Source organism: Athene noctua, chromosome 5 (genome assembly GCF_965140245.1).
Source record: "Athene noctua chromosome 5, bAthNoc1.hap1.1, whole genome shotgun sequence".
NCBI classification, from domain to species: Eukaryota; Metazoa; Chordata; class Aves; order Strigiformes; family Strigidae; genus Athene; species Athene noctua.
In genome coordinates, this window is record NC_134041.1 from 59,600,113 (window position 1) to 59,626,374 (window position 26,262).

Genomic DNA, 26,262 nt, shown 5'->3' on the forward strand with positions numbered 1-26,262 from the left:
GGGATTCTCCCCATCTGCTCTGCTCTCCTGAGACCCCCCCTGCAGTGTTGTGTCCAGCTCTGGGAGCACCAACATCAGGACACGGACCTGCTCAAGTGGGGCCAGAAGAGGCCACAAAAATGATCAGAGACTGGAGCACCTCCCTGTGAGGACAGGCTGAGAGAGTTGGGAGTGTTCGGCTGGAGAGGAGAAGGCTCTGGGGACACCTTATAGCGGCCTTCCAGTATTTAAAAGGGCTATGGGAAACATGGGGAGGGACTCTTGATCAGGGTATGGAGCAATGAGGATGAGGGGTAATGGCTTTAAACTGAAAGAGGGCAGATTTAGATTAGATCTAAGGACGAAGTTCTTCCCTGTGAGGGGGGTGAGGCCCTGGCACAGGCTGCCCAGAGAAGCTGTGGCTGCCCCCTCCCTGGAAGGGTTCAAGGCCAGGTTGGACGGGGCTTTGGGCAACCTGGGCTAGTGGAAGGTGGCCCTGCCCATGGCAGGGGGGGGTGGAACTGGATGGTCTTTAAGGTCCCTTCCAACCCAAACCGTTCTGTGATTCTGTGATTACTGGAGTGAGCTCTGCACAGGGCACAAAGATGATTAAGGGACTGGAGTTTCTTTCATAATAGAGAAGCTGAGACAGCTGGAACTCTTCAGCCCCAAGAAGAGAAAGCTCAGGGGGCTCCCATCAATATGTATAAATACCTGATGGCTGGGAATTAAGAGAAGGAAGACAGACTCCCCTCAGTAGTGCCCACTGGAAAACAAGAGGCAATGGGCACAAATTAAAAATCAGCACATTCAAGGTAAGACAAGAATGTAATTTTTGCTGAGTGTGGTCAAACACTGGAGCAGGTGACCCAGAGAGGTTATGGAGTTTCCCTCTGGGGAGATATTCAAAACCTGACTGCACATGGTCCTGGGCAACCTGCTGGAGCTTACCCTGCTTGAGCAGAGGAGATAAAGCAGATGATCTCAGGAGGTCCCTTCTAACTTGAATGATTGTGACTCTGTAATATACATCATAGTAGTATAGCTTCAAGAAATAAAGATCAAGTTTTGTGAAAACTCATTTGAGAGCTGTACCTTTGTGCTCTAGGAATCTGAAATAGTGGGTTAATATTAAACAGCATTTTCTTCAAATGTCGTCATGTTAATTACCTTACTTATTTGGTATATTTCTCAATCCGCCTGTAGAACCAAAAATATTTTCCAAAACCAAGTCACATTCAGAAGTAGAATATTTCATTTCCCATATGTATCTGATTCTTGAAACACGTTTAGAAGAAAATGAAGGGAGGTTTTGTATTAGAAACAGTCACTATCTCTATATCAGCCACTGGTTGATTTTAGAAAATAAGGCTATTTGAAATTTGAACTAATCCTCTCTGTGCAAATGCACCATGCCTGACTATTCTTCACAGTAGTCACATCTTTTCCAAAACACTGCAAACCCACCAGACTGACCTCATGTTCATTTATGTCTTTAATTTCAAGCCATTCTGTAAGAAATGCTGTAGGTTTACAAGTCTCATTGACTTTCAGTGGAACTCAAAAGCGTCCAAGCTCACTCAAAATCTGCTGCTTTGAGACAAGCTACACAAGTAGCTTTTAATACAATTCTATCAGTACACAGAATTTATAAAACCAGCATTTTGTGGATGTGGATGCTTGGGATCACTCCAAGTAGTAATGTCGGTCAATAGATTCTTTTCCTCCAAAGTAAGGCATATTTCATTGCATCAGCTGAATGTTATTCAGACATACGGATGAATATCTTACATGAAACTGTGAGCATTATGTATTCTTCAGAAGTCGTACTCAGAAAAGCTTTTCAGTTTATAATCTATCTTCAAAATGGTGTGGTTTAAGAATATGTAGGAGCAATACTCCCTTTCCGTTTTTTTTTTTTTTTAACTGAGTCTTGAACTGAAAAAAAAAATATTAAAGATAACAATAGAAATGGGAGGAAATACAGAATTTTATCTTCACAATTCACACGGCATTTCCCTAGCCTCAGGGGAACTATTTAAACTTTGTTTATAGCAAAAAGTATGTTCAAAATATTTATAAATGTAACATGACTTCCATATAAGATCTGAAAATTCTGGGGGGTTATGCAAAAAATACCAGCTACGGGAGGCAAGTATTTTTTTAAAAATAACATATTTTTGAATTAAAGAAACCTAAATTAATGCAATGGAAAAAATGAAGTCAGTTATAAATTCATATGATCTTATGGGCTTATCTCAAAATGATAGTCAAGCTTTTGCTCCAGATGGTGCAATAGTGTTTGTGACATCCACTTTGAACTGCAATCTAGTTATGTGTCAAGCAGAAGAGTCCATTATTCACAGCATCAGTGCTGAGGAAAGAAGGTTAAAAGTTCAAGACATGCCCCAAGTGATTAAGGTTGTAAAAATCAGGAGATATACCATAGGGGAAAAAAATGCCATTCTTCCTTTTCTTCTGTACTCAGTTTATCCCAAAAAATGTGTTTAAGCAAAAATACCACAGGATGAAGGAAAGCTCCAATTCTCAATAGTAATGCCAAAATTACCTTTTATTTGAACCCCTTAAACTCCTTTGCTACCAGCTTCACTTTTCCTGGAAAGAAACAGAAAGGCTTCCCTTAAAATCTGTCAGCACGTTACAGGACTTGAGATCTCAATTAACACCATTTCTCACTCGCTGCAATACTCACTTCAACTATTACATACCTGTAACGAACTTTGATTTCAAACTTTATTTTTCAAATATCCCACAGATCATCAGTTCATCTGGACTAGTCAGGTTTCACTTCTCAGTCATGTAAGCCTTTGATCTGCTAACCAGTAAGAGATAACCTACAGATTGTTTCCAACCACCCCAAAAGTTTCTGTATTTGGAACTGCAAGTACTGCTTCTCAAATAGTTGAGCAAATTTAGGGGGTTCCTAATCCAATATAGAAGGAAAGAGGAAGACACAAAGCCTGAAGTGTGGAGCCAAAAAAATTTAGATTAAAAACTTTTGCAAAATTCTTTATAGTGACAGTAATGAATGGATTTACAAAAAAAAAAGAAAAAAAAAAGTGCTTTAGTTCTCAGAACCTTTAAAAAGATAGCAAATCATTCTTTTCAGAAAGGTATCTCATTTCAACAAATAGGTCAGAAAAGTAGAAGACTAATTCCCTGCTAATACATTACTTTTTCTGTCTGCTGTTTGAAATGCACATTCAAAATAGAACCTCAGGAAAAATATTCTGACCATAAAGAAAAGAGATGATGAACAAGAATACATTCTGCTGATTTATGTAAAATCAAGTTTTTCTTTAGCAGCAATTACCCAGCCTTGGAACTAGAAAAGTTAAGTCCATGTTCCCACTTTTCTAGCTCTCTGTTCATCTTGTGAGTTCGACTGCTGGTTTTTATAAATTGCAAATGTATCGAGGCCACATTGCCACATCATCTGTGAAATTATATCTCATATGCAGTAACTGAATTTCACAGATCCTGATAGCATTCAGACTCTGTATATATTTATAAATATATTAACATTTCAGAGTATGATATTGACAGTATATTGTCCATAATCCATCATGTCAGGGTCCCTGAACTAAACAGGCTTCAATAATACCTGAAAGCTCGTAAGAGTTACTTCAGAATGCACACAGAGAGAATCATGTAGTAAACTCCTGATATCCAAGACTAAACCTAGCATTCATCAATAACCTATGCATTACATTAAAAAGATCTACACACTACAAAAACCAGTTATATCACAGATATTTGAGTACAATCTTCTGTAAACTCAAAAATCAGTTCAAAAACTTGTCTTTAAATATTGTGTGTTCCATATCACCTTTAGAGTTAGAATGATAAATGAAAGCCTATCAGCTCTCACATTTTAGTTCAGCAGGCTTCTTTGGAGAAGGAGAGGCTCACTCTTGCACAGCAGGAGCTGAACAGACCCACAGGAAGAATCCTCAAACTTTAGAAAGAAATTAGTACTAAAACCCACTCAACTTGAAGTAACCGTTGGAGCGGAGAGATTACTCAAGGCAAGTGAACTCTTATATGAGTACTTTGGAAATTAAAATAATAATGCTAGAGGGGGAAAAAAAACCCAAACCTACCTAAATCACTATTAGAAATTTCTCAATATCCAGTATATATATTACTCAAATTCTTGGATTTTTTTAAATCTAGACTCAAAGTCCAATCTAAATATTGTGTTCAACTACATCCCAGGAACAAAGTTTTTCTTTACTGTTGTACATAAAGTTATACTTAGCTTTCTTACTGAAGTTTATGCTTTATACAATACAGCATATTAAGAATTAAACACTGCAGAAGCATTCTAGGTGTAAATTTTTTCAAAAAATATTAAGAAACCATTTTTATTTAAGAAATTAAAATGCCTCAAAACCAGTAATGTACAAGAGTATTTGTACAGCCAAGCTAAAAAGGCAATCCTGATTTTATTGGAAATGTCATGCAGTTTTTATGTACTCAGACCTGACTTCAAAGAAGACCCTGTCAGGGGAATGAGCACACGTTACTCTTCTGTGAAATCCTACAAGAACACAGATGGCAGTGAGACCATGGTCTTAATTGATTTAAGGGGCAAGTTTATATCTTTAAAGCAACATTTTAGAACAGCAAAAAGCAAATCCTTTATGTGACACTTAAGCATGCCGTATTATACTTGGTTTTAGAGTGCCCCAGATTAGCACCACATATAAATACTCCAGTGACATACAAAGCATCTTGTGAAAAAAGGAACGCACACAATACAATATCATAAATGAGGAACAGCTGATCATAATTTATTTCCTGGCACAAGAGATATAGTAAGATAAAAAAAAAAAAAATTATCTACAGCTGCTCTCAAAGGAAACACGACCCATTTCTCTATCCACCCAAAATACTACATGATCTAAAAGATTTGGGGAGAAAACCTGTTGAGAAGACAAAAAAATATGGCGTTACTAGACACCTCTAGGGAAGTGGTGATTGGAAGCTTATACAGACAGTTTTGTACATTTTAAATACGTGTGTTGATAGAAATGAAATATCTTAATTGTTTAAAAACAAAAAAGAACTATTGTAGGGTGTCTTTGTACCTGATTATTTCCCAAAAGACAAAGTCATACCAATCACAGGCTTTTCCTCACTGGATTTGTTCCTTGGGGCTTGCTACATATACTTTGGTTTGAGAGTTTTTAATTGCACTTTAGCCTGTTAGCACCATGGGGCCAATAAAAATAAGAGAAATAGAACTAAATTCTTTTCATTCAACATGACTGTTAACTAAACACCAATTAATTATACCCACACAAGCCTAATGAAGATAATGGGGTTGCAGAGAGTTCACCAATGGTATGAAGTGGCTTGCAGTATCCTAACCTTAATCAGTTAACTACTTCATAATAGGCAGGATCATAGGATAAGTCATCCTCTTTCTACATGCTTACAATTCCTATTACTGTTAATGGAAATTACATGGCCATACAGATAATTCATGTAACGTTCACTTGATCAGGAACCAAAAATGATAAATTCTTGAGAATCCTCACTAGTATTTCAGTTTATTAAAAAAAAAAAAAAAAAAGCACAAGGTTATTTGTATCAGTCTGCTTCAGCTCATTGCTTTCCTAAAGGGAAATTCGACAAGTTTCTTTTCCCAGGCAGTTGATCAATACCCATAGAGCAATACATGAAGCTGTTTCTCCACAACGCATTTTATTTAGAGCCCTTTTAAAAGGCAGAAGCTGGGAAACTGATCTAGAGGCTCTTGATAAGTATCAGAGGGTACAGCTCTCTCATCAGGCTGTATTATCTGTTACGGAGAAGCTCTTGGAACACACCACCAGCACCGCTCCCTCCAGAACTCTGTTCTTCCCGGAATATTTAATCAAACCAGAGTTTTCTGGGCCAAGCACATGCACGCAACACAGATCTGAGACTACTCCGCTACTGCCACCTGGGCACAAGCCCCTCCGAGCAGTAACGCACCCAAAGGAGCCGCCACCCACCATGCAAACCTCTCCTGAACGAGGAAAATCTAACAAGGTCTTCGCTGCCTGCCCTCCTCAAGGAACGGGTAGTGTCAGTTTAGAAACTTCTTCCAAGGAAACCGCTTAAAAAAAAGAGGGTTTAACTCTCTGGAGAGGTACCATACTATTTCTGAAGGATGTGAAAGGAAAAGAAAATGATTCAGTAGGGATTTTTCTTCATTATCACCCAACCTAGAGAAGTGAACACACAATGAGCAAAGGTCTACACATATTGATTTTAGAGCTGAGGAAGTGTGCAGCTAACAGCTTTTTAAGTATCTCCATTTTCAGTTACTTCAACAAAATTACCAATGAACAGTGTAACAAAGTGAAAGTTTTTGTAGGAAATTGCAGACTAAAAACGATCATTTAGGTTGTGAAACGTTTCTTTTCATTGAAAGTAAAGGGCTTTTAAACACAGAAGTAGAGTTACTGGGGCATTTTACAGCGTTATCCTCACTAGACATTTCACAAATCATAATCTGTCTCTCTTTCAGGACGATAATCTTACACAATTTTGTTGTTCAGAGACTTTTATAACTAAAGAGTACCTGCTCGAGGCATTCTGACTTGGAAGACCATAACCAGCCTCTGAGGGAAGCGCCAACACCGCACGGTATTAAGAAAACCGAACCAAACCAAACCAAACAGCACCACAGCACACACCCCCCGGCTCTGCAACCAGGCCCGGCTCAGCAACGCAGCTGGGGCAGGGTGTTCATCAGCGGCGCCGTTCACCCAGGGCCCCGCGGGCCGGGCCGGCAGCACCCTGAGGGGACGGCCAGCACTCCGAGGGGACCGCAGCACCCCGGGGACGGCCATCATCCCGCCCAGGGCTCCCGCCGGGGTGCGCGGCTCTCGCGAGAGCGCGGACGGCCGTCGCCTAGCAGCCAGCCGGCCTGCGACCGCCGCGGCCCCGCCATGGAGCCCGGCGGGCGGCGGCAGCAGCAGCAGCGGAGGCTCCAGGGGCTGCGGAGGGAGGCGGCGCAGTACTACCGGGAGCACCGAGTGCCGCAGCGAATGGAGGAAGCGCTCAACGCCCTCTTCCCCCAGCGCCCCGCGGATCTCTACGGGGAGCTGGTAGCGCGGGGAGGGGAAGCAGCGCGCAGGCGCCCGGCCCGGCTCCTCCTGAGGGAGACACACACTTACCCCCCCCCCCCCTCCAGCCGCGGGCGGGAGGGCCGCTGTGCCCCGCGGCGGGGTGAGGGGGCCGGGGGGGCTTTCCCCGGCGAGCAGCGGCCTTCCCGGCCCCGCTTCAGGGCCGAGGGGCGGCGGCCGTGTGGCGCTCCCCGGGGCACCCGCCGGACCGGGCCTCACGGTAGCTCCCTCCCAGGTACCCGAGTGGGGCCGGGCTCCCTGCTGCCCTCAGGCGAGGGGGGTGCTGCCTGCCCGCCCCAAGGGTTTGATAAACCAACAGGTCGATGCGGGGAGCTCGACGTCTCTGTGACTACAATTAAGCTTCAATAATTCCCGCTGACTCGGGCAAGGCCCGTGATGGTTTTGTGTTTGGCACCAGTGGGACGTTGACGCTGGGCCAAATACATTTCCACAGCAGCCAGCCTGTGTTGGTTGCTTGTCTAAAACAAAGTATGTTGTCCTAGGAGGGCACAGATGGAGGTTCCTGATAAAACTGCCCAGCATGGTGATGTCTCGGGGCAGCGGCAACAAGAGACTGGGTGCTATTCACACTGCAGCTGTTCCTGGAAAGCACATGGGCATCAGTAGAAGTGTCAAAAAATCAGACCAATTTTATCTGTTCCCAGGTGGCAAAGTGTTGTAGATAGTCTTAATGAAACCACTATTAGTGGTGAAACTGGAATAGCCAACACTACAATAGTGAGCAGCTCTTTTCAGAGTAATTTTGAGTATGTTCTTTGACATAAAAATGGCTGTGGAAATGAAACATTTCTTTACATCTTACTTCTTTACCCTCTTCCATCTCCAAGTGTTTTGCGGTCACCAGTGGAAGCAACTAGAACTGGTAACCCCTGTTCTTGCTTTGCTTGGTGTTCAGCGTGTTCCTCCTCTGTGTAGCTATAAATGTTTCCTAGTTTGGCTAGGAAACATTTGGCTAGTCATGGTTTGATGAGCATCTCTGATACCAGACTAAAGAATGAAACTAGGAAGGAAGTATGTAGTAAACCTCAGGTAGCAACTTAATCCTTTTTTTAAAGCACCAACAGTGTTTATTAAATATCACCAGAGCCCTGAAGGTATTGTCATAGTTGGATATTGACAGTTCAACAGGCCCATGAAAGACTATGTTGGAAGAAGTAAAAGAACTCTGCCTGCCAGAAATCTGGGTTTTCACCTTTCTCACACGGCTCAGAAGCATGCTCACCTAAAATCCCAGATTTCCCGTGGAGTAGTGACCCCTAGCTACATCAGTTCTCTTGTGTCCTATTAGTACATGCAGCATACCCACAACTCCTTAAAATGGTGCCAGCCTTGTTAGATCAGTTCTCTCTAACCAGAAAAACATTTCTAATCAGGAGTGTTTGGTCATCGTGATAAATAACCTTACACCGAGTATGTTCTGTAAGAGAGGAGTCTACAAAAGAAGCGATCATCATTGCTATCAAGAAGCTTGCTGACAAGCTTCTCTTCCTTCCAGATTAAATCTGCTATGAAGTCCTTTAATATTGCCTTGGTTGAGTGTTGAGACATATGAGCCTCTGTACATATGTATTTGATGAAGCAACCTTGAAACAGTGTTAGATATCTGGAACGTGAAGTACTTTCTATAAGCAAGAAGTATATTCTGAAAATACTTTTTGTTTTTCCCTGTTGGCAGCACATACAAAATGTTATGCATAGCATTTCACATGAGAACTTTTTCTGAGCAGGAGAATTTTGGTTAAAGTCGCTTCTAGTATTTTTGTTAGGGGAAAAAAAAATACAGTGTTATTTTAAAGCTTAATAACTACTTGTTAATAGAAAACTGAAAGCACACTACAGGAATTTTAATACAATGTTAGGATCTAGTTGAGTTCTCCATGGATTTCTAAGAGTTTCTCTTGTCCAGTATCTTTCTTCTCTTAAAAGACAAGAGGCATGTATTTTTTTAAGATCTTATCCACAGAAAAAAATCATTCTTTTATAGTAGCTCACCACACAGGGCAGGTGAAGGCTATATGAATTCTAATAGAAATGAGTTTCATGAGTAGCATGATGACTATTTTTGTTACTCAGTGTAAAGCCAAGTAAGCTTTGGACAAATGCCTATTATCTAGGCAGGTTAAGGAGATTTTGATACTCATCACTAACTTTGCCAAATAAAACACATATTAATCTAACCTGGATGTGGCTTTGGACTTCCATGCTTAGATATGAGTTGGATCTGTTCCCTGGAATCTCATTCTTAAGTAGATAATACAGAAGTAAATGTGTAGTGTAACAGTATGTTGAATACGGGAACATATAAATGGATTTGCTCAGTAGTGGATTTGACTGAAATATATATTTAATGGAACAAAACTCTCTTTGCATAGAGGTCAACTTTTAATGAAGTTCTTTCTCTTTCATTTAAGGCTAACTACTTTTCTAAATTTTCAAAAGCTCCAGTAATATGCAAATTAGTTGGAAGAAAAGTTCTTGATGGAGTTGGTCAGCCAACATTAGAAGTGGAAATATACTGTACAGTAAAGAACTATGAGAAGGTATGAGATGCTTCTTCCTGTTTTGTTTATTTTAATAATGTAATATCAGGGAGAGGTACTATTCTGCTCATGTCTTAAGGAACATTTTATTTTTCATCTTTAATGAAAGGATATGAATCTCTGTGACTTAACAGTAGAGTGTTGTAACTTAGAAAAAAAATGCAGTGTGAGTGGCAGCAACTATAAAAACTTTTATTTTCCATGTATTAGACAATACTCGTCTTTATGAGTGGGAAGTGACAGTACATCTTTGTATATTACATTTTTATTTGTCTTAATGGTCATGTAGCTTTTCCTTATACCCCATATCTAGCCCTGTAAGGTGATTTTCCTTTTACATTTTTCTTTTTTTTTTTTTTATTTTCAGATCCTTATATTTATATTTGTATGATAGCATTTCAGAAAAATATAGTGTAGGTGAAAAACACAGTATAGGTGAAGGTAGTTTTTTACACTGAGCTAAGAGGCTGATGTGGGTGATAGTTAAGTCAAACAAATCCATCTAGCACGTTCAATCCGAAATTCATGATACATTGCCATCTCTTCCCCTACCTGAAATATTCAAGATACTGCCTTTTGCAAATGTAGCTATTGTGGCATAATTCTTTCTACTTCCCCTCAGTTAAACTATGGTTCACTTCATTCTTGAATTAAATATAACTTCATGGATATTCACAGTATATAAATAGTATTAACAGTAATACTGTTAATGCAGGCAACTGTGATATTTGTAAATGGGGTCTTCATTAAATGATTTTTCTTAAGTATTGTTTATTCTTCAGCAGTACAGAAAGACAAGTTGTAAATTACCTACATAAGACAAAGTGTAACTGATCCCGAGGGATGGCATTAAGCGTGAATGCTGACCAATCATGGTACAACAGGCTACCAACAACTGCAATAAAAAAAATGTCCTAATGACTGCATGGTCTTTAAAATAACGCCATTCTATTCTGATAACAAAATATATGTGCAAAGCGGATCTGTCAGAAGGTTTTTGCCTAAGTAGTTATAATTTAGGTCAAGAAACTTGAATAACATCTGTGATTACCAAATTATAAGAGACTAGGAAGCAGGTGTTGGATGAAAAAAGAGAAGTGGAGCAAACAGTAGATGTGGAGATAGGTGCTTGTAGAGTTGGTAAGGACTTATACTTCTTAGCCTTTCAAAAGACATTTCCAAGTTAGAAATTAAATAGTTTTTTAAGCTTTTTTTACTTTTTTGCAGAGGATTTGTTCCACTGTAATGTCTTCTCATTCTCAAATACCTGAAAATGCTTTACCTGAAACAACTGAAGCTGATGAGAAAGAAAGAAATGACTCCGTTAACTCTGCGGTGGAATGGGTCAACGAATCACTGAACATGATGTTAAGAGGCTTGAAACCTACTGACCAGTGTAAAGTTGATAAGATTCTTGGGTAGGTCTTGCATATTATGCAAATTATTGCATTTGAAATATGCACCATTAATTTATATTGTAAATGAAAAACATATGAAATTGTCAGCGTTTTCTACTATTATTTTTTACATATTTTTAGGATGTGATGTCAGTCTTAGATACATTGTACTATATTATTTCCTGCGTATTTCATAATTATGATATGAAAATCATGCTGGTTTTTAGAAAATTTCATACATGGGGAAACATAAATAAGGGTCTCTAAGAAAAAAATACTCGAACACCTCCATAAGTCAAAGGCTCCATTCAAGAAACTCATTCAGTGCCAGTTTAATTCAGTGGGGATGTTTTTTCAGTCTGCAACTTCTACTGTTCATTGCACTGCAGAACAAAAGTGGTACAAAAGGCCTGTGCGTGTGTCTTCCGCACTGAGCTAATCCACAGAAGACGTGTATACATACCGTTTTCATGTTCTGGTGAAGTCTTTCTGAGCAAGCTACTCCAAAAGACTTCTTGCTTGGGGCAGTTAGTTTCTTTGGAAACAGTTTCTTTAGTAAACATCCATGTTTATTTTTTCAAATAAATATTTCTTCCTGGGAGTATCCCAAAGTAAAACAGAATGCCCATATTTTTCCATTCTCTGCCACACTCTGCACAAACTGTAGCAGACAGACCTAATTGCCTTTTGCATGGATTAGCTTTGGAGAAACCTTGATGAAGGGAATAAAAACAATTGGAAAGAAATTCTTCCAACTGAAGTGAGTGTAAATAAAATTTTAATGAATTGTTTACTTTATATATCTTACTCAGTTTGCCTGCATCAGGTGGCTGTGACCCATGTATGCAGTTCCCATTTTACTCATGTAATTGAAATTCAGCCACTTCTGAGCTTGCAGCCACTGAGATAACCAGAGTACAGCTGACCTATCAGATTAGCAAACTGTTGTATGTCATGAAGTTATGACAGGACCCGTTACTACCCGTGCAATGCAAATACATCCTTTACGCCAGGATTGACTGCTCAGAGCTGAATTTCAAACCAGTGTGGTTTGAAGAGCATGTGTTAACATTTATAATACTTGCTCATGGTTCTTTTTGTTTAATCAACGATGCAGATGACTACCAAAAAACCAATGTCATTCATTGACTTCTCCACCTTCACACAATGAGTATATGGCAGAAGCTCAGATGCCCTTAATCCACCTTTTAGCATGTTCTTTAGCCTGTATCCCATGTCTGCTTGTCACATGTCTAACAATATTTTGAGCCAGTAATCTTTATGACTCTTCCCTCAGTGAATACTTTACAAAAAAGGTAGAAGAAAGAAAAGAAGTTCAAAAGCAAGAAGAAGAAGAAGAAGAAGAAGAAGAAGAAGAAGAAGAAGCCACTCTTGCCCTTACTTCATGCACTCCATCAGCAACATCACTACCTGGGAAAAAAAAATCAGCAAAACCAGGTTTTACTTTATATGATTTTAATATTTTCTGCAATACAGGTCTTGATAAAGGTGCTGAAATACTTTCTGAAGTATTCTGTGGACACTGAATACTTCAGAACACATGACACAATGTCTCACATTCAAAGGGTTTGGTTACTCTCTCCTAAATCATCTTTCTGACCACAGCAGTTTCTGCTGCAGAAATGAGAGAGGGGGAAAATAGCATCATTCACATGCATTGGCTGAACGGAGTTTCTGCCTTTGTTCTACATTTGGCTTAGACAGGAGGTTATTACTCTTCAGAGTGAGGAATAAGAATGGAGGAGGATGCAGTGAAGAATAAAAATGAAAATGTTAAGGAACAAAAAGGGAATCACATAACTGAACAAGAAAATGGAAATAGAATTGAGATAGAAGTTGAAAAGAATGGAAGGAAAGAGGAAGTTTCTTGCTAATGCTGAGAAAAGGAGGAAATAACGTGAAAAGCAAAAGAGAAAGAGTAAGGGGGTGAGGTGGGAATGGTAGGCACTACAGAGTAAAAAGTAAGAAAACCATCCTACTAAAGCAAAAAATGGTGTGAGAGTAGAGAAACAGCATAAGTATACATGCCCCCCCCCCCCCAAAAAAAAAAATCACAAAGGAAAAAAACCCCATATGTTACCTCCATAGATGCATTACACTCAGAAAAAAAAAGAAAAAAGAAAAAAAACGGTTTGTTATTTATTGTAAGGGCAGAAAATCTAGGCAAATTATTATTTCTTACCAGCTTAGTTTCAACTGTCACATGCTATTAGTAAAACCTCCCAATTAATATGTTAGATGTGTGCCCAGTAAATTCACCTTTGACCTGAAATGTAACATCTGCCGTTGTCAGGTTCATCCAGCTATCATCATGTTGTATATTATACTTTTAGTCAAGCTTTTGCTGTCACATATATTACTTGTTTTCACTAATTATATTTTCTTTATACTTGATCATCACATTGGCTGTAATATTGTTAGAATCGATACCTGATGATTAGGAGACAGTGATTATAAAGCTACTTATTACAGAAGACCACTAAGAGATGGTGACTTCCAGTAGCAGGTGCTTTCAGAGGTAGCATCTACGTTGTAATTTATGCAGGCTGGAAAGTAGTGTAGTGTAAAGGATCTCTGCAGTTTGTCAGAGTTGCTCCATACTTGATTACTAATGTCTGTGTGTGTAGCTCTTTATCTTCAGTGTAAGGGGTAAAGAATCTGTGGACAGTATGCAAATGATGTATAATCTAATCTGCATATCCAATTAAGGTGCATTAAGAACATTTTATCATAAAATATCAGTTGTATCCTGTAGTATATATACATTATTGAAATCAAAACTTGTACAACACTCCTATTAGGAACCAAGGTAGTTGGTCAGATTTACAAAAAAGTGCCCAGTGCATATGATTCTTGAGAATCAGATGGCTTCTTTTGGTTTCACACAGGTGCCTACTGTGCATGTTCATGTAAGCACTGTAGGCAATAAATAAGCTAGTGGGAACTGCTGGGTTTCAGGCATTTTGACAAAAGTTACTGTATCTGAAAGAGAAATAAGTTCTTTCAAAAATTTAACAAGAGTATGTATGTGGAATATTTAAAAGACCTGTTTTCTCAATGGAAAATCCAACTGCAATAGGCCTAATTTTTTCACAGTCATTATTAGAGGAAATCCAGTATCAGGTTGGAATGTAATCTTCCAAGTTGTTTATGCAATGGCTGAGCATGTAAGGAGGATGATAAAGAATACTGAAATCATGCTTATGAAAGGAACCTGAAAAATGATGTAACATTACTGGATATAAACATAAATAAAAATACAGATTTCAGTGGCTGGAAGATCTCCAAAAGAAATACATTTGAAATATGTTTGACACCAGAGTGAGGACAGATACATTGATTACTTGTAAGGTCATGTCATATAAAGCAACTGACAAGGTTAAGTTTTTAAAAAAATAACTGATACTTGTGTAATACATCGATTACATACGGAAATGACAATGTCATATTTACTCATATAACTGCAATACATAAGCACATGTTTTAAACCAAGAAACTAGCTACTACTCTCTGTCTTGTAGGAAAGAAGGTGGCAGTTGCAGAGAGAACGATCCCACGTGCAGAACCTGCTGAGTCAGTGCTTCAGGGCAGCGTAGCCATTGGGGGGACGTCACTTGCTGTAGCTAAGGCTGGTGCCACCATTAGCCATATCCCATTGTATTTACATATTGCACTGCTGAAACGTGATCAGGTACATGTGACTTTTGTAATTTTGTTTATTTGATCCCAGTTATCACGATAATTCTTGAATTCTGAAGCCAGTAGTTCCTTGTGACAGTGGTATTAAATACACCTCATAGAATACACCCTTAAGACCATTGCCTATAGCAGTCTTTGAACCCTGTGCCATAATTAAAATATAAATTCTTCTAATTTTTAATATTTTTATTTTCACATGGTACTCCCAATTGCAGGATTCGCTTAAAGAAATGACTCTCCCACTCCCAATGGTTACTCTATTGAACTGTGAAAAAATTTCACCTGCAAAACTGAGATTAGTGAAAGAAGTTATGCTTATACCACCAGTTCAGCTATCACTCAAACAGGTACTGTTTCATTTTCATTTTTATCAATGTATTCTCTAGACTTATGTACCATATATGTACATAAGTATATAGATCTTTTCAATATAGTCCTTACAAACTGTATTTTTCATTTTTTGTTTGCTTGCAAGGCCATAGTCTTAATAAATGTTAGTGCAGAATTCTAACACAAGGAACATTAAAAGGAGTAAATAGATGAAGACTTTAAAGACGATACATGAAGATTTCAAGCTTTAAAAGAATGTGCTTGTACAGAGGAAAAAATCAGCGTATGGAAGAAGATGTAGGGGAATTGTGTTAACAATAAGAGATTTTAACTTTAGAATGTGATTTTACATTAGTAGATTATAAATAGTATCAGTTGAATGACAGCACACAAAACAGCAAAACTTGTAACAAATTCAGAGGAAAACATAAAATCTTTGGGAATAAATCGCTTTTAAAATGAAATCGTGAAGATAGAAAGGAATACAAAGCCAAACAAAATCCATTCAAGGGGCAAGAAGGATGGATGAGACAGATTGGATCAACCCTCTCTTTTTGTTTAGCCATGTGATGCATTAAAGAATGTATCTGCACAAGATGCCTACATTAGGGCTGTGATTCCTACTTTGTATGCTGGTGACCTGAACAAATAGCTGAGCTCGATTCTCTTTCTTTTTCCTTTTCCTTTAGCTTTTTACAATTGTCACCGAGAGCTTTTAATAAGGTTGCTAATTCTGTACCTTTCAGAGACATAATGCCTCCTAGTGCTCATGGGAGAGCAGCAAGCTGTTTGCTGCAGTGCACAAAATGTAGCCATTCCTCCTGTGTTGATGTGTTGTCAGCTGTGACTGACTTCTGCCCCCTTCAGTATTCCTTTACTGGCACAGTTTAAGAAAATCTGAAATGTCATTTACAAAGTTAGCATTAAACTTCTACTAACTCGGACGAAAAGGAAAAAGAGTCTTGCATTAAAAGCAATTGATGCAGTTAACTGGAGTGTTCCTCCATTCCCTGACGTTTAAAATGAAGACAGTGATTTTTCCCTGCTTCCTGGAAATGTTCTAAAGGGAAATACATTGAATTTTGTCAGTTCCAGTTCGGAAGACATAGACAGAGACACAGTTGTGAACAGTGATTATCATCTTCCCACTTCTCAGATATTAGGCAGACAAGTTGCTTACCTGTTAAATTTGGGAAGAGTTCCTTTCGGGGAAGAAGAGACCACTTTCCTTGCCATCCCATTCAGCACAATCAAATATTCCTGTTCATTCCACTGCTACTAACCCTTATCATTGGACGCTTGACTGCATTTTGTGGGTGGGGGAATTGTGTTAAGGGAGTCTAGAAGAGGTTTTTTTAAAATTCTCTATATTAAGATATGTGTTTAGAATAAGTGTTCTCTCCTGATTTAAGCTGCTAAAATGAAATCATTTATCTTTCTTTTGAAGATTACTGTAATTTAATTTCAGGGCATAGAAAGAGTTCTGGATATTCAGAAAGAAATGATGAGACTGTTGCAGCCTCCAGGCGAAGCGGTACAGTAAAAATGCGTAATAATAATGTGATGTTCTTTATATTACTATTGTCTTTTTAAGCATAAACATGGAACTTTTAGCTGATTGCCAGGCTTAGTCTTATGGCACAGAATAGATGTGTTTCTCTGACATATGAATAAAACATTGGCCATTTGGTGATATTAAATTAATGACGATAGAATAAAACATTGTTCTAAGCATAGCAAGACTGTTTACCTGAAGAAGTATACTGGGAGTGAATGGTACCAGTGAATATATAATAGGTGGTTCTGGTCTCACTAAGTCTCACACACAGGCAACACGTATTATTCAAGGTACTATTACTGTAGTAATCTATCTGTCTCAGTATATGCATATGCTTTTTGCAAAGCAAGATTGTTGGGTTTCTCCAAGTACAGAGCCTAGATTCTCATTTTTGAGATCCCTTGTATTTTTGATAGCCTAGGTGAGAATATTTTGGAAAACAAATTATGGTTGGGGTGATGCCTGCATTGAAATAAACGTTTGAAATTAATTACTACCACAAAATAAAACTGGATAGTTGCTGATAATATTCAAGACCAATAGAAACCATTTCCTAACTTAAATATTTGCAACCTCTTTAGACCAAAATTCAGACAGCATTTTTTTTTTTCTTAATTCTGAGGTTTCGCTATAATTTTTGGACTTTTCTATGGAATTGATTTCTTCTTTCACTCCCAACAGCCCTGTTCTCAAGTAGCAGACAGTAAGAAAGGCAGAGCACATAATACAGGGAAGAAAGCTCCGGTAAGAAAAGATTTTCATTTTAAGCCTTCAGCAAGGTATTAACATCAGCAGGGAACCAACATGTTCCTAAATGAAACATTAATCTACATTACCATTTTGGAAAGGTCAAAGCAAGACTTTTAAATATTCCAAATGCTCATATTTTACATAATAATTTGGATTCTTCTGACTATACCTTCCCTTCCTGTGGGACAATAACAAAGGGAAAATTCTTTTGGAATCTGGCCATTTTTCGCATATAGAAATCCTGGTAAATTATCTAAATGAGCATTTTGCAGGCCTGTAGCACCAGCAGAGAACATGCCGCTTTGATCATGTAAGCCATGAAACTATTACCTATAAGACTTGCATGATGTGCTGTTTCCTAACTCCCCTCCTAATCACACTGCATTAAGTTCCCAGTTCTTGTTTGAGGTTGTAGATAATGGCAGATATGAACCACTAGCTAAAGGGCAGCACTCACAACAGTCCACAGGACATTATGACTCAAATGATCTTTTTTTATCACTTCAAAACCTGTAGTTTATAGATGAGTTTTCCAGATAGTGGAATGGAAATGCCATGCTGGTTTTGCTTTCCATTCTGAGATTATTAAAATGTTACCAGGTGAGAATTTTTCTCTTGAGGAATACATAAAAGAGAGGATAAACAAAAGTTTTTCTATTTTTTTGTTGCTTAAACAACACAAAATTCATCATCATTAAGCAACTAGCCAATTTTCTTCTGGTGGGTAATTTCCATATTCTTATCACAATATGTACTGCAGCTGCAAATTGAAGTAATTCCTTAAGATATACACAAGGAAACAGTGCATTAGGTTATCTGAAAAAAATCCATTTATTTCAATAGCAGAAAACTAAAGGAGATGGTAGTGAGACTGATGAAAGCACCATGTTAGTTTGAACTTTTTTGGGGGAAAACACAAAAGGAAAAATTACAATGTAGGCAGTGAAGAAGAACTTGTTTAGGTTATAGAAATAAAGACTAAACAGAAAAAATAATTTTATAAAGAAAAACAGTGCTTTTAGTAGAATGTAACAAGGCAACACATATGGATACCTTGAAAAAAAATCACATGAAAATGCAGATTTAACCTCTATCTCACGTTAAATGCAGGAAGACTGCAGCATTTCATGCTGTCTGTTGCTGCAGCTTAGTGCTCCAAAACCAACAAGTCAAATAGATTTTCTCTCCTTGCAGATTGCTACAAAATAATCTCATAATAATTTGATCTGCATTTTCTCCCTAGTTTTTTATGTGAAGAAACATTCATATATCCTCTGTAGCTAGGCCTCTGTTCTGTCCACTATAGTTAGTTCTCTAACTCTTGTCAAAACCAATGCCTTCCAATTGACTTCTCCAGTCTAACCCGGGATTATATCCTGCTGCTTTCTGGGTGAGTTAGTGTCATTCCTTGTAAGCCAAAATTCACAGACTTTAAAGTTAAAAATCAGTGTTTGAAAAACCTACAAAAAACTTGACAACAGAAGACCATGTGAAATATCTGCTCAACACAGCTCTGCTTGTGGCTCATGTCCAGGAACAGTGTTCCTGAGGCAGATGACTCCATGCAGCTGTGCTAGAGGTGTTTCCCCTCCATGAAATTTGTTTCTTCTAGAAGTCTTGGAAGAGTCTAGTGGTTCTTGAACACTCCAGAGAGGCAATATCAAAGTAGTAGTTGAGGATAAATGAGTAAAAGCTGTTTAAAATGGAAGAATATGTTTTTGTGGCAAAGGGATTGTCCACAGTATTGGAAACTTTTACATAGCATCCATGACAACTCAGTGGTTGTTAAGAGTTCCTTTAAAATCTTTTTGTAGACCAGTACTGGCCATATAAGAGCAAGAACCGCAAGACTGGAAATATTTCCAAGGACTGTGTGCTCTCTACCTGTTAGCACTTGATTACCCCTCATGTATAGAGGATTGTCCTTAAAGTTGTCAATGCGATTTCTGAGAGCAGATGTATATTTTGATGACTGAATGCATACTGAAACAGCAGAGAAAATATGTATATAGAATTTATATGCATGTGTGTAAATAAAGTTACTATTTTTGTTTTACTTTCAGCCACGAGCCTTAAAAAGGATATCACACTTAGGTTGCCTAATAACAGGGTGCGATAATCTAGAACAACTGCTACTCCTAATGCAGACAGTTTGCAACAATATAGGTCTGGAGCTAGGAACAGACATGTACCTAGCAATAAATTGCGCTGCTCATGAATTAATGGATTATGTAAGTTATTTTCAATATCTATTTTGTTGGGTTTTAAAAGGAATGTAGCTGTTTGTTAACATTATTTATTATTACATTGCTAACTCACCTAGAAGCTTCTAACCCCATTTTTTAAGGTAACCATCAAGCAAACCAAAAGATTTGCCTCTGCATTTTAAAGTTATGGTTGAATCAGTACTACAAGTGTAGCAGATATGTTACTGGATTGTGAATGCAAGGGCACAAGACATGCAGGCAACCTTCTGGAGGTTAGTGCAGCGGGAGCAGGGCGAACACACATGCTCCTCCTCCCCAGCGGTACCAGCACGCTGGTGCTGCGCCTTCCCCACGGTAAGGCTCACTGGACCATGGCAGAGCCCCGTTACAGCCTGTGTCCTGCCTACAGGAATCTGTTACTTTCATGATTTAACTTTAATCATTCAAATGTTATAAGCCTGCCTGCATCAGCCAGGTTTATTCCTTTTCTCGGTTTATTTATTTAATATAATTTTTCAGATCAGTCTGTGTCAATTATAGCAAACTCATTTTGGGGCAGACACCCACCACATGCTCTATTTAACAGACCAGCTTTATTTCACATTGCACCTTAGGCAATTTTGAATTAAAGTACTAAGTAGCAAATCCTGTTTTGTTTTTTTCATTTCACCACAAGGTATAAATGAAATAATTATTTTCTATCCACCCTTCTTTCAAGGATGAAGAAGAAATTCTTTACACACGTGCGCTTCTGTAATTCCTTCATACCACTAGATGCTTACTTCTCCATTATATCGCACTGCACCTGTTGTTTTTTCATACTACCTTGACCTATCTGTGTATTTTTACTATGATATGTTTGTATACCCACTAACATTCATCTCCTTGTATAGCAACATTTATTTTTTAATTCTTATTTTTCCATATTTTTATTTGTCAACATTTATTTCTCTCCAGCTGAAGTCTTCAATGAAGTTCTTGATCTTGTTCCAAGATCAATCAGGTTTCTCTCTAAGCAGAAAAAGAAAATTCCAATTATATTTAATATCTCATGAGATTTTGTGTATTTGGGTGTACTGTAGTGACAAACCTTCCATTACTATTATCTTTTGTGAAAGCAGTTGCTTTCCTGACAATCTGGTATCTGTATCCTGTACCAGAATAAGTAAAATCTTAACCAATAAATTACTGGTAATTCTTTAGCTTTCTGTTATTGAATTGTTACAAAAGTCACTAAAGCAGCAAGTATTTTAGCTCAGTTTGACAGTGTGCCCTTAATAATCCTCATACACTCTGGTTTGTGCTTCCCATAATGATGTTTTAAACTAGTCCTTGTTTTTGAAAGGGGAAAGAGGCAAGGAAAGGCAGTTATCTCAGTTTTGAGCACTGAGGGTGCACTCCTTTCCCCTAGCAGTATTTTCTTCCTGAAATGAGGACAAAAGATTAGCTTTTTTTGGAAGTGAAAAGTGAGATTTTTCATGCAAGATTCAATAAAAATGGCAGACATTGCTAACTTTATCATAAAGTAGTGTAACACTGGCATTGATGCCTAGAAAATGCTGAAATAGATCTCCCTCGTTTGGGGAGTGGCATCTTTCAGACTGGCATGAGCCCACTGGAACCCACTGTTACTTTAGGCAGAGTTTTCTGCAACAATGTGCTGACCACTTAGACACAGAGCAAAGTAGACAAGTGAATGTGTGCTTATTGAAGAGCACACAATCCACTGCCTTCATAGAGATATCAGTGTCACAGGATCCGTATGCTTATGTTAGTACTCTGGGGTTTCAAGTATTACCTTCCTTACCTTTTATGCTTTTTACTTTCTAGGTTAAAGGAAAATATGAAATACTCACTGGAACATTCAAAAGTCCTGATGAAATGGTTGACATGTATGTGGAACTGATTAATAAATTCCCTTTTATTATGGCATTAATAGATCCCTTAAGAAAAGAGGTAAGATACCACAGTGCAGTCCCTGAAAAATGGGTGATAATGTTAGGTGACATATTACTGAAATTTTTACATTTTTACAAAACATATAAAGTATGAAACTTCTGTTTTCAGAATCTTTAAGCACAAAAATATCACTATAAAAAGGTATTTAATAATTCATTTGTATATCTGTAATTGACAATAACTCTAAATTTTTCTATACGTTTGACATAATTCCTACAGAAAGAATCCTGGCATGAACAGAACATGGTCAGTACAAATATTTTAAGGAGTTACAAGAAAACACTTTTTTTCCTGATTCTACTTGCTAAACTACTGTCATTTTTATTACATTTTTCTTCCTATGTAAACAGCTCAAATTGTAAAATCCAATTATAAAATTCAAGTGATATATAAATTCAATTCTATTCTATTATATGAGAGAAGCTATAATTTGGACATAGTTGTATATTCCTTAGAATCACTCAAAAAAAATAATATTGCTGCTATTCTCTATGATTGAGATTTATACTCAGAGCCAGAACAAACCTGTCACTGGCAGCATTGCTCAGCAGAATTTTTAAAGTGGTAGTAAGATACCATCAATTTACTGCCGTGATCAAAGTTAGAGGAGTTAATTGAGTGGCCTACAGGTTACAACAATAAAGTAGAATACTATTAAGCATGTTATCAAGTTCTAGATGGATGAAAGAAACAGATTGCTTAACTTTAAATATTAGCATTTATATGTAAGATTAAGTTTCTATGTAATACAAAAATTATAAAAACTTAATTGTAGCAGAACCTACAATTGTAGACCTAGATTCTGCAGTTGTACAACTTAATATAAATTTGCTCTTGCTGTCAAATTGCACTCTTTATCTTCTTTAAAATAAATATATGGGATTTGTTTTCATGAATAAAGCATGAAGACTGTGATTGAAGGGGGAAGCAAAGTGATCTGCCAAGTGCCTGAATCAAAAATTCTAAAACAGATGAACTGCAAAATCCGTCTGATTTTATTCTTAACTGGAACGTTAAAAGTTCATTTTCTAAATATCCGTGTGTACTGTTAGCTCACTGTAGTCAGCCATGCCTCCCTGCACTGCTTCAGTCCGACTCGCTGAATTACCCATGTTCCAGAACATCAGATTATTCCTCACTTCTGCCACAGCTGCAAACTTCCTTGAGAATTCTTACAAAAAAACGTATTTGCACTGTGAAAATCTGCAGGAGAATTACAACGGATAGTGAATTACAGTTTGAAATAGAATACTGTTTAGGGAAACGCCCCCCCTGCCCCCCCCAAGCTACAAAGTTTACCCATGCCACATTTTTGCCACAGATAATTAGGTCCTTGAGGATTAGCCCTGGTACCAATTCATTGCCAGACAGCAGACCACATTAGTGCTTAAGTTTAAAGATTTGTTCAGGTGTCAGAAACTTCATTTTCACTTACACGTGGACTTAAAATCCTCGTAGCAGTGGACCCTTATACAAATTGCAGCTATAAGTACAAAAGTCTGTCTGATCCACAGACCAAGAATTATTACTGGCAGAATTATTAATGAGAAAACAAATGTTTTTAATGTGAGAACCTTGCATTCTCTGGACACAAAAAAAGCAAATTAATTCACAAATTTCTTCTTTCAAATTGTTTACATATCCTTGTCCTTTATTTATCCTTCAGTCTCAGTACCATATGGACAGTGCAGTAAAATCATGAAACAAAGACCCTAAAACTGGAGCTTTGCTGGAAAGAGCGTTGTATTCTGCTGTTCCCTATGGGTCAGTCTTACAGCTCTGGTCATCCTGGCTTGATAGCTGTCACTGAGTCTATGACTGCCTCCTGTTTCATTATTTTATATTCAAACAAATATTATGACACTTAAAATATTACCACAAGAATGAGTCCTCTGAATAAAATAGAAAATTATTTCATATTCCATTAAAATTAAATAAATGTCAGGAAGGAAATCAAAATATCAAACTCCTGCAGTTGATTTAATTTGAAATACTTTAAACTATACTTGTATGCAACTACCTTTGATTAACTCCAGATTAGAATTTATGTTTTCTAGCAAAATCTTAAAATCCAAGCAAAATTCCAGTGGTATGTTTTTCTTAGGTAGACAGATTTAAAATACAGTATAAAATATAATATGTTTATATGAAGAGTGCCTTTAGGATAAAATCCAATTTTATTTTTATCTCCTCAATTAGGGTTTTATTCAGTTCAGGTTTTTGAACTCCAGTTGTTTACTTGATTGTTTATGCAGGACAGACAACAATGGAGTAATATATGTTGTGCTCTTGGTTCCAAATGTTACCTGATTGCTGAAGATGCTGCCACATATATTTCCAAACTTAAAATGGACCAAAACATAAATGTACCAATGTGCAGTGGTGTTGTCCTAAAATATATTAACCAAACCAAGGTATCAGACCTCATAGAACTTACTGGACTTCTGGACGGTGAGTAAGAGGGGGGAAAAGGCTGACTTTCAAACCCTACAAGTCAATAAATAGTGTTGCTACACCTGTAAATATTACATTTTTTCATTTAATTATTGCCACTTGTAATTTAGAAAGCGCTTGTGAGAAGAAACTAAAATTCATGTTTTGATTCACAAATCTCTGTTCAGGAGCTTAAAGTGGCATTCAGGACCTCAACTCCAGTAAATTAATACACTGCGAATGTTTTGAATGTGGGTGCCCTTTGACACTGCAGCTAAGTGTTGTACAGTTAGGTATCAGAATTAAACAAACTCAAAACAAGATGTAGTTGAGTAATCTGAATTTTGACTAATACTAGTATTAATAATTAAGAAATCCATACAAGTCCAAAATGTTTAAAATTGCAGTTTACATAGATTATTGACTACATATTATTGAGCCTTTGTGGTAACAGTACTAAGAACTTGTGCAGTTGCATATGTAAGTTTTCTCTTTGTATCAATTTTTCTTTATTCATTTTTATACCCAAGGAATAGATGGTCAAATTTAATATATCTAAGTTCCTTCCTTATTCCTTCAAAAAGCTCAGAATCACTGTATCAAAGTGGGTAAATAGCAACTTAAAGATTGCATTCAGTCAGGATGGTAAACTCTTTTTTATACAAAGAAAAATCATTACTGTAGTAAGGAACACACTTGAAATAAATAGACCAGCCTCCTAGCCTGTAGAGTACGTTACCAGAGACATCAGCAAGAGACAGAAATTAGGACAGGATGTTAGATATTCCCTTATCCATACTGAAAATAAACCATAATGTTAATGTAGCTAACTAATATAGCTTACATTTTTTGTGAGATGGGTCTCACTGGTTTTACTCCTGTTTGTATTTAAGCTTAGATAGCCCAAGGGTAAAAAAGAATGAAAAGTCGAAACAATTTCTGTGTCAAATATATAAAATATACACTAATGAAGGTTTTACACTCCCGTTATATATAGGTCAAAGACATATTACCATATTAGGAAGTCCAGATGGAGAATCTTCTGATGATAGCCTTGTGGATCTGGTAAGTATTGAAAGCTGTTCAATTGCAGAATTGCCAAAACACTGCTTTTAACATCAACTATTTTTAAGGAGAAAGCCTGTTTCTGCTTGAGAAAGAAACGTTTTACAAAATGGGCTTTTTCTAGAGTTGCTTTTTTTCCCCACTGAGAGTTAATCTTTGAGTTTAAAGAGAACACACAGGAAATTTGCCAGAGCTGGGAGTATGTGTATGATCTATTTGGTTGCATTAGTTTATAAAAAAAATGCGTTACTTAAAACATTTCTGAGTAGTAATAATATTTTAGGCAAAAATTCTTAACACTAATGTATTTAGTCTTTTTGTATTAAAGCTACATTTGCAAATAAAATTTCATTTCATACGCCAGTGAAAATTATTGTTTGCATCCGACAAATCTTTCATTAAGAGATTTTATTTCTACTTAGAGGAGGGTTTTTATCTGTAGAAAGATGAGAGTATTAAATTAGAAGCAGGATACCATGTTTAATAATGAAGAATGACTTCACTTCCCAAACCGTGTACTTTTAAAATACGCACTTTCTCGTTTAAGGCTGTTGGACTGGGTGCCAGGTTTATCAAGTTGGGAGGTCTTTCCCGCGGAGAAAGGGTGACCAAATACAACCGCCTTCTTGCTATAGAGGAAGAACTGGCCAAGAATAGAACGCTACGTATGAGCTTCTTTCTTACTTTGTTTTCAGCTTGCAATGAATACGAGAACAAAGATTGGAGGGAGAATGATTGAAACTGCACCACAGGAGGGAAGCGAAATCAAAAGACTATAAATAAGCGCTGACAAAAAAAACCTAGGATAGCACTTGCCACAATGTATATTGTTGTCCTAATGGATTATCTGTTTACTGAATGTTAAAATAGACCCCTTCTTGAGGAGTAGCCTACATTAAGCTTTTTTCCAGAATTAATTGGTTGGAGTCTTGAAGCCCACAGTGCAAAAGGAACAAAACAAAACCCACGCATATAACACACCGAAAACCTGCCAAAACGGAATTTTAGGCCAAATACCCCACCTCCCTCAAGCCCCTAAACATACATTGCTAACAAAACTTCATTTCACAACCCTCCTTTGTGTGTTAACATTTCCAGCAAAATGTGTTTGGAAAGCTGCAATTGCATGAGTAAGCACTAAAACCCCAGAAAAACCCA

General features: G+C 37.5%; 1 protein-coding gene across 2 annotated transcripts; it reads left to right on the plus strand.

Annotated features, from left to right (window-relative positions):
• The first annotated feature begins 6,943 nt into the window (after positions 1-6,943).
• On the plus strand, positions 6,944-25,950 carry ENO4 (enolase 4). 2 transcript variants are annotated; one of them, XM_074908462.1, is made up of 13 exons: positions 6,944-7,106; positions 9,557-9,685; positions 10,913-11,103; positions 12,380-12,540; positions 14,625-14,794; positions 15,018-15,149; positions 16,601-16,666; positions 17,372-17,434; positions 19,504-19,671; positions 21,478-21,603; positions 23,862-24,057; positions 25,037-25,104; positions 25,652-25,950. In XM_074908462.1, exons 1-13 carry the CDS (start codon positions 6,948-6,950, stop codon positions 25,841-25,843), a joined length of 1,821 nt encoding a protein of 606 aa, XP_074764563.1. In that variant the 5' UTR covers positions 6,944-6,947; the 3' UTR covers positions 25,844-25,950. The 2 variants fall into 2 exon arrangements, with proteins under 2 accessions (XP_074764563.1, XP_074764564.1); XM_074908463.1 differs by having other exon boundaries at positions 25,800-25,950.
• Positions 25,951-26,262: the final 312 nt, after the last annotated feature.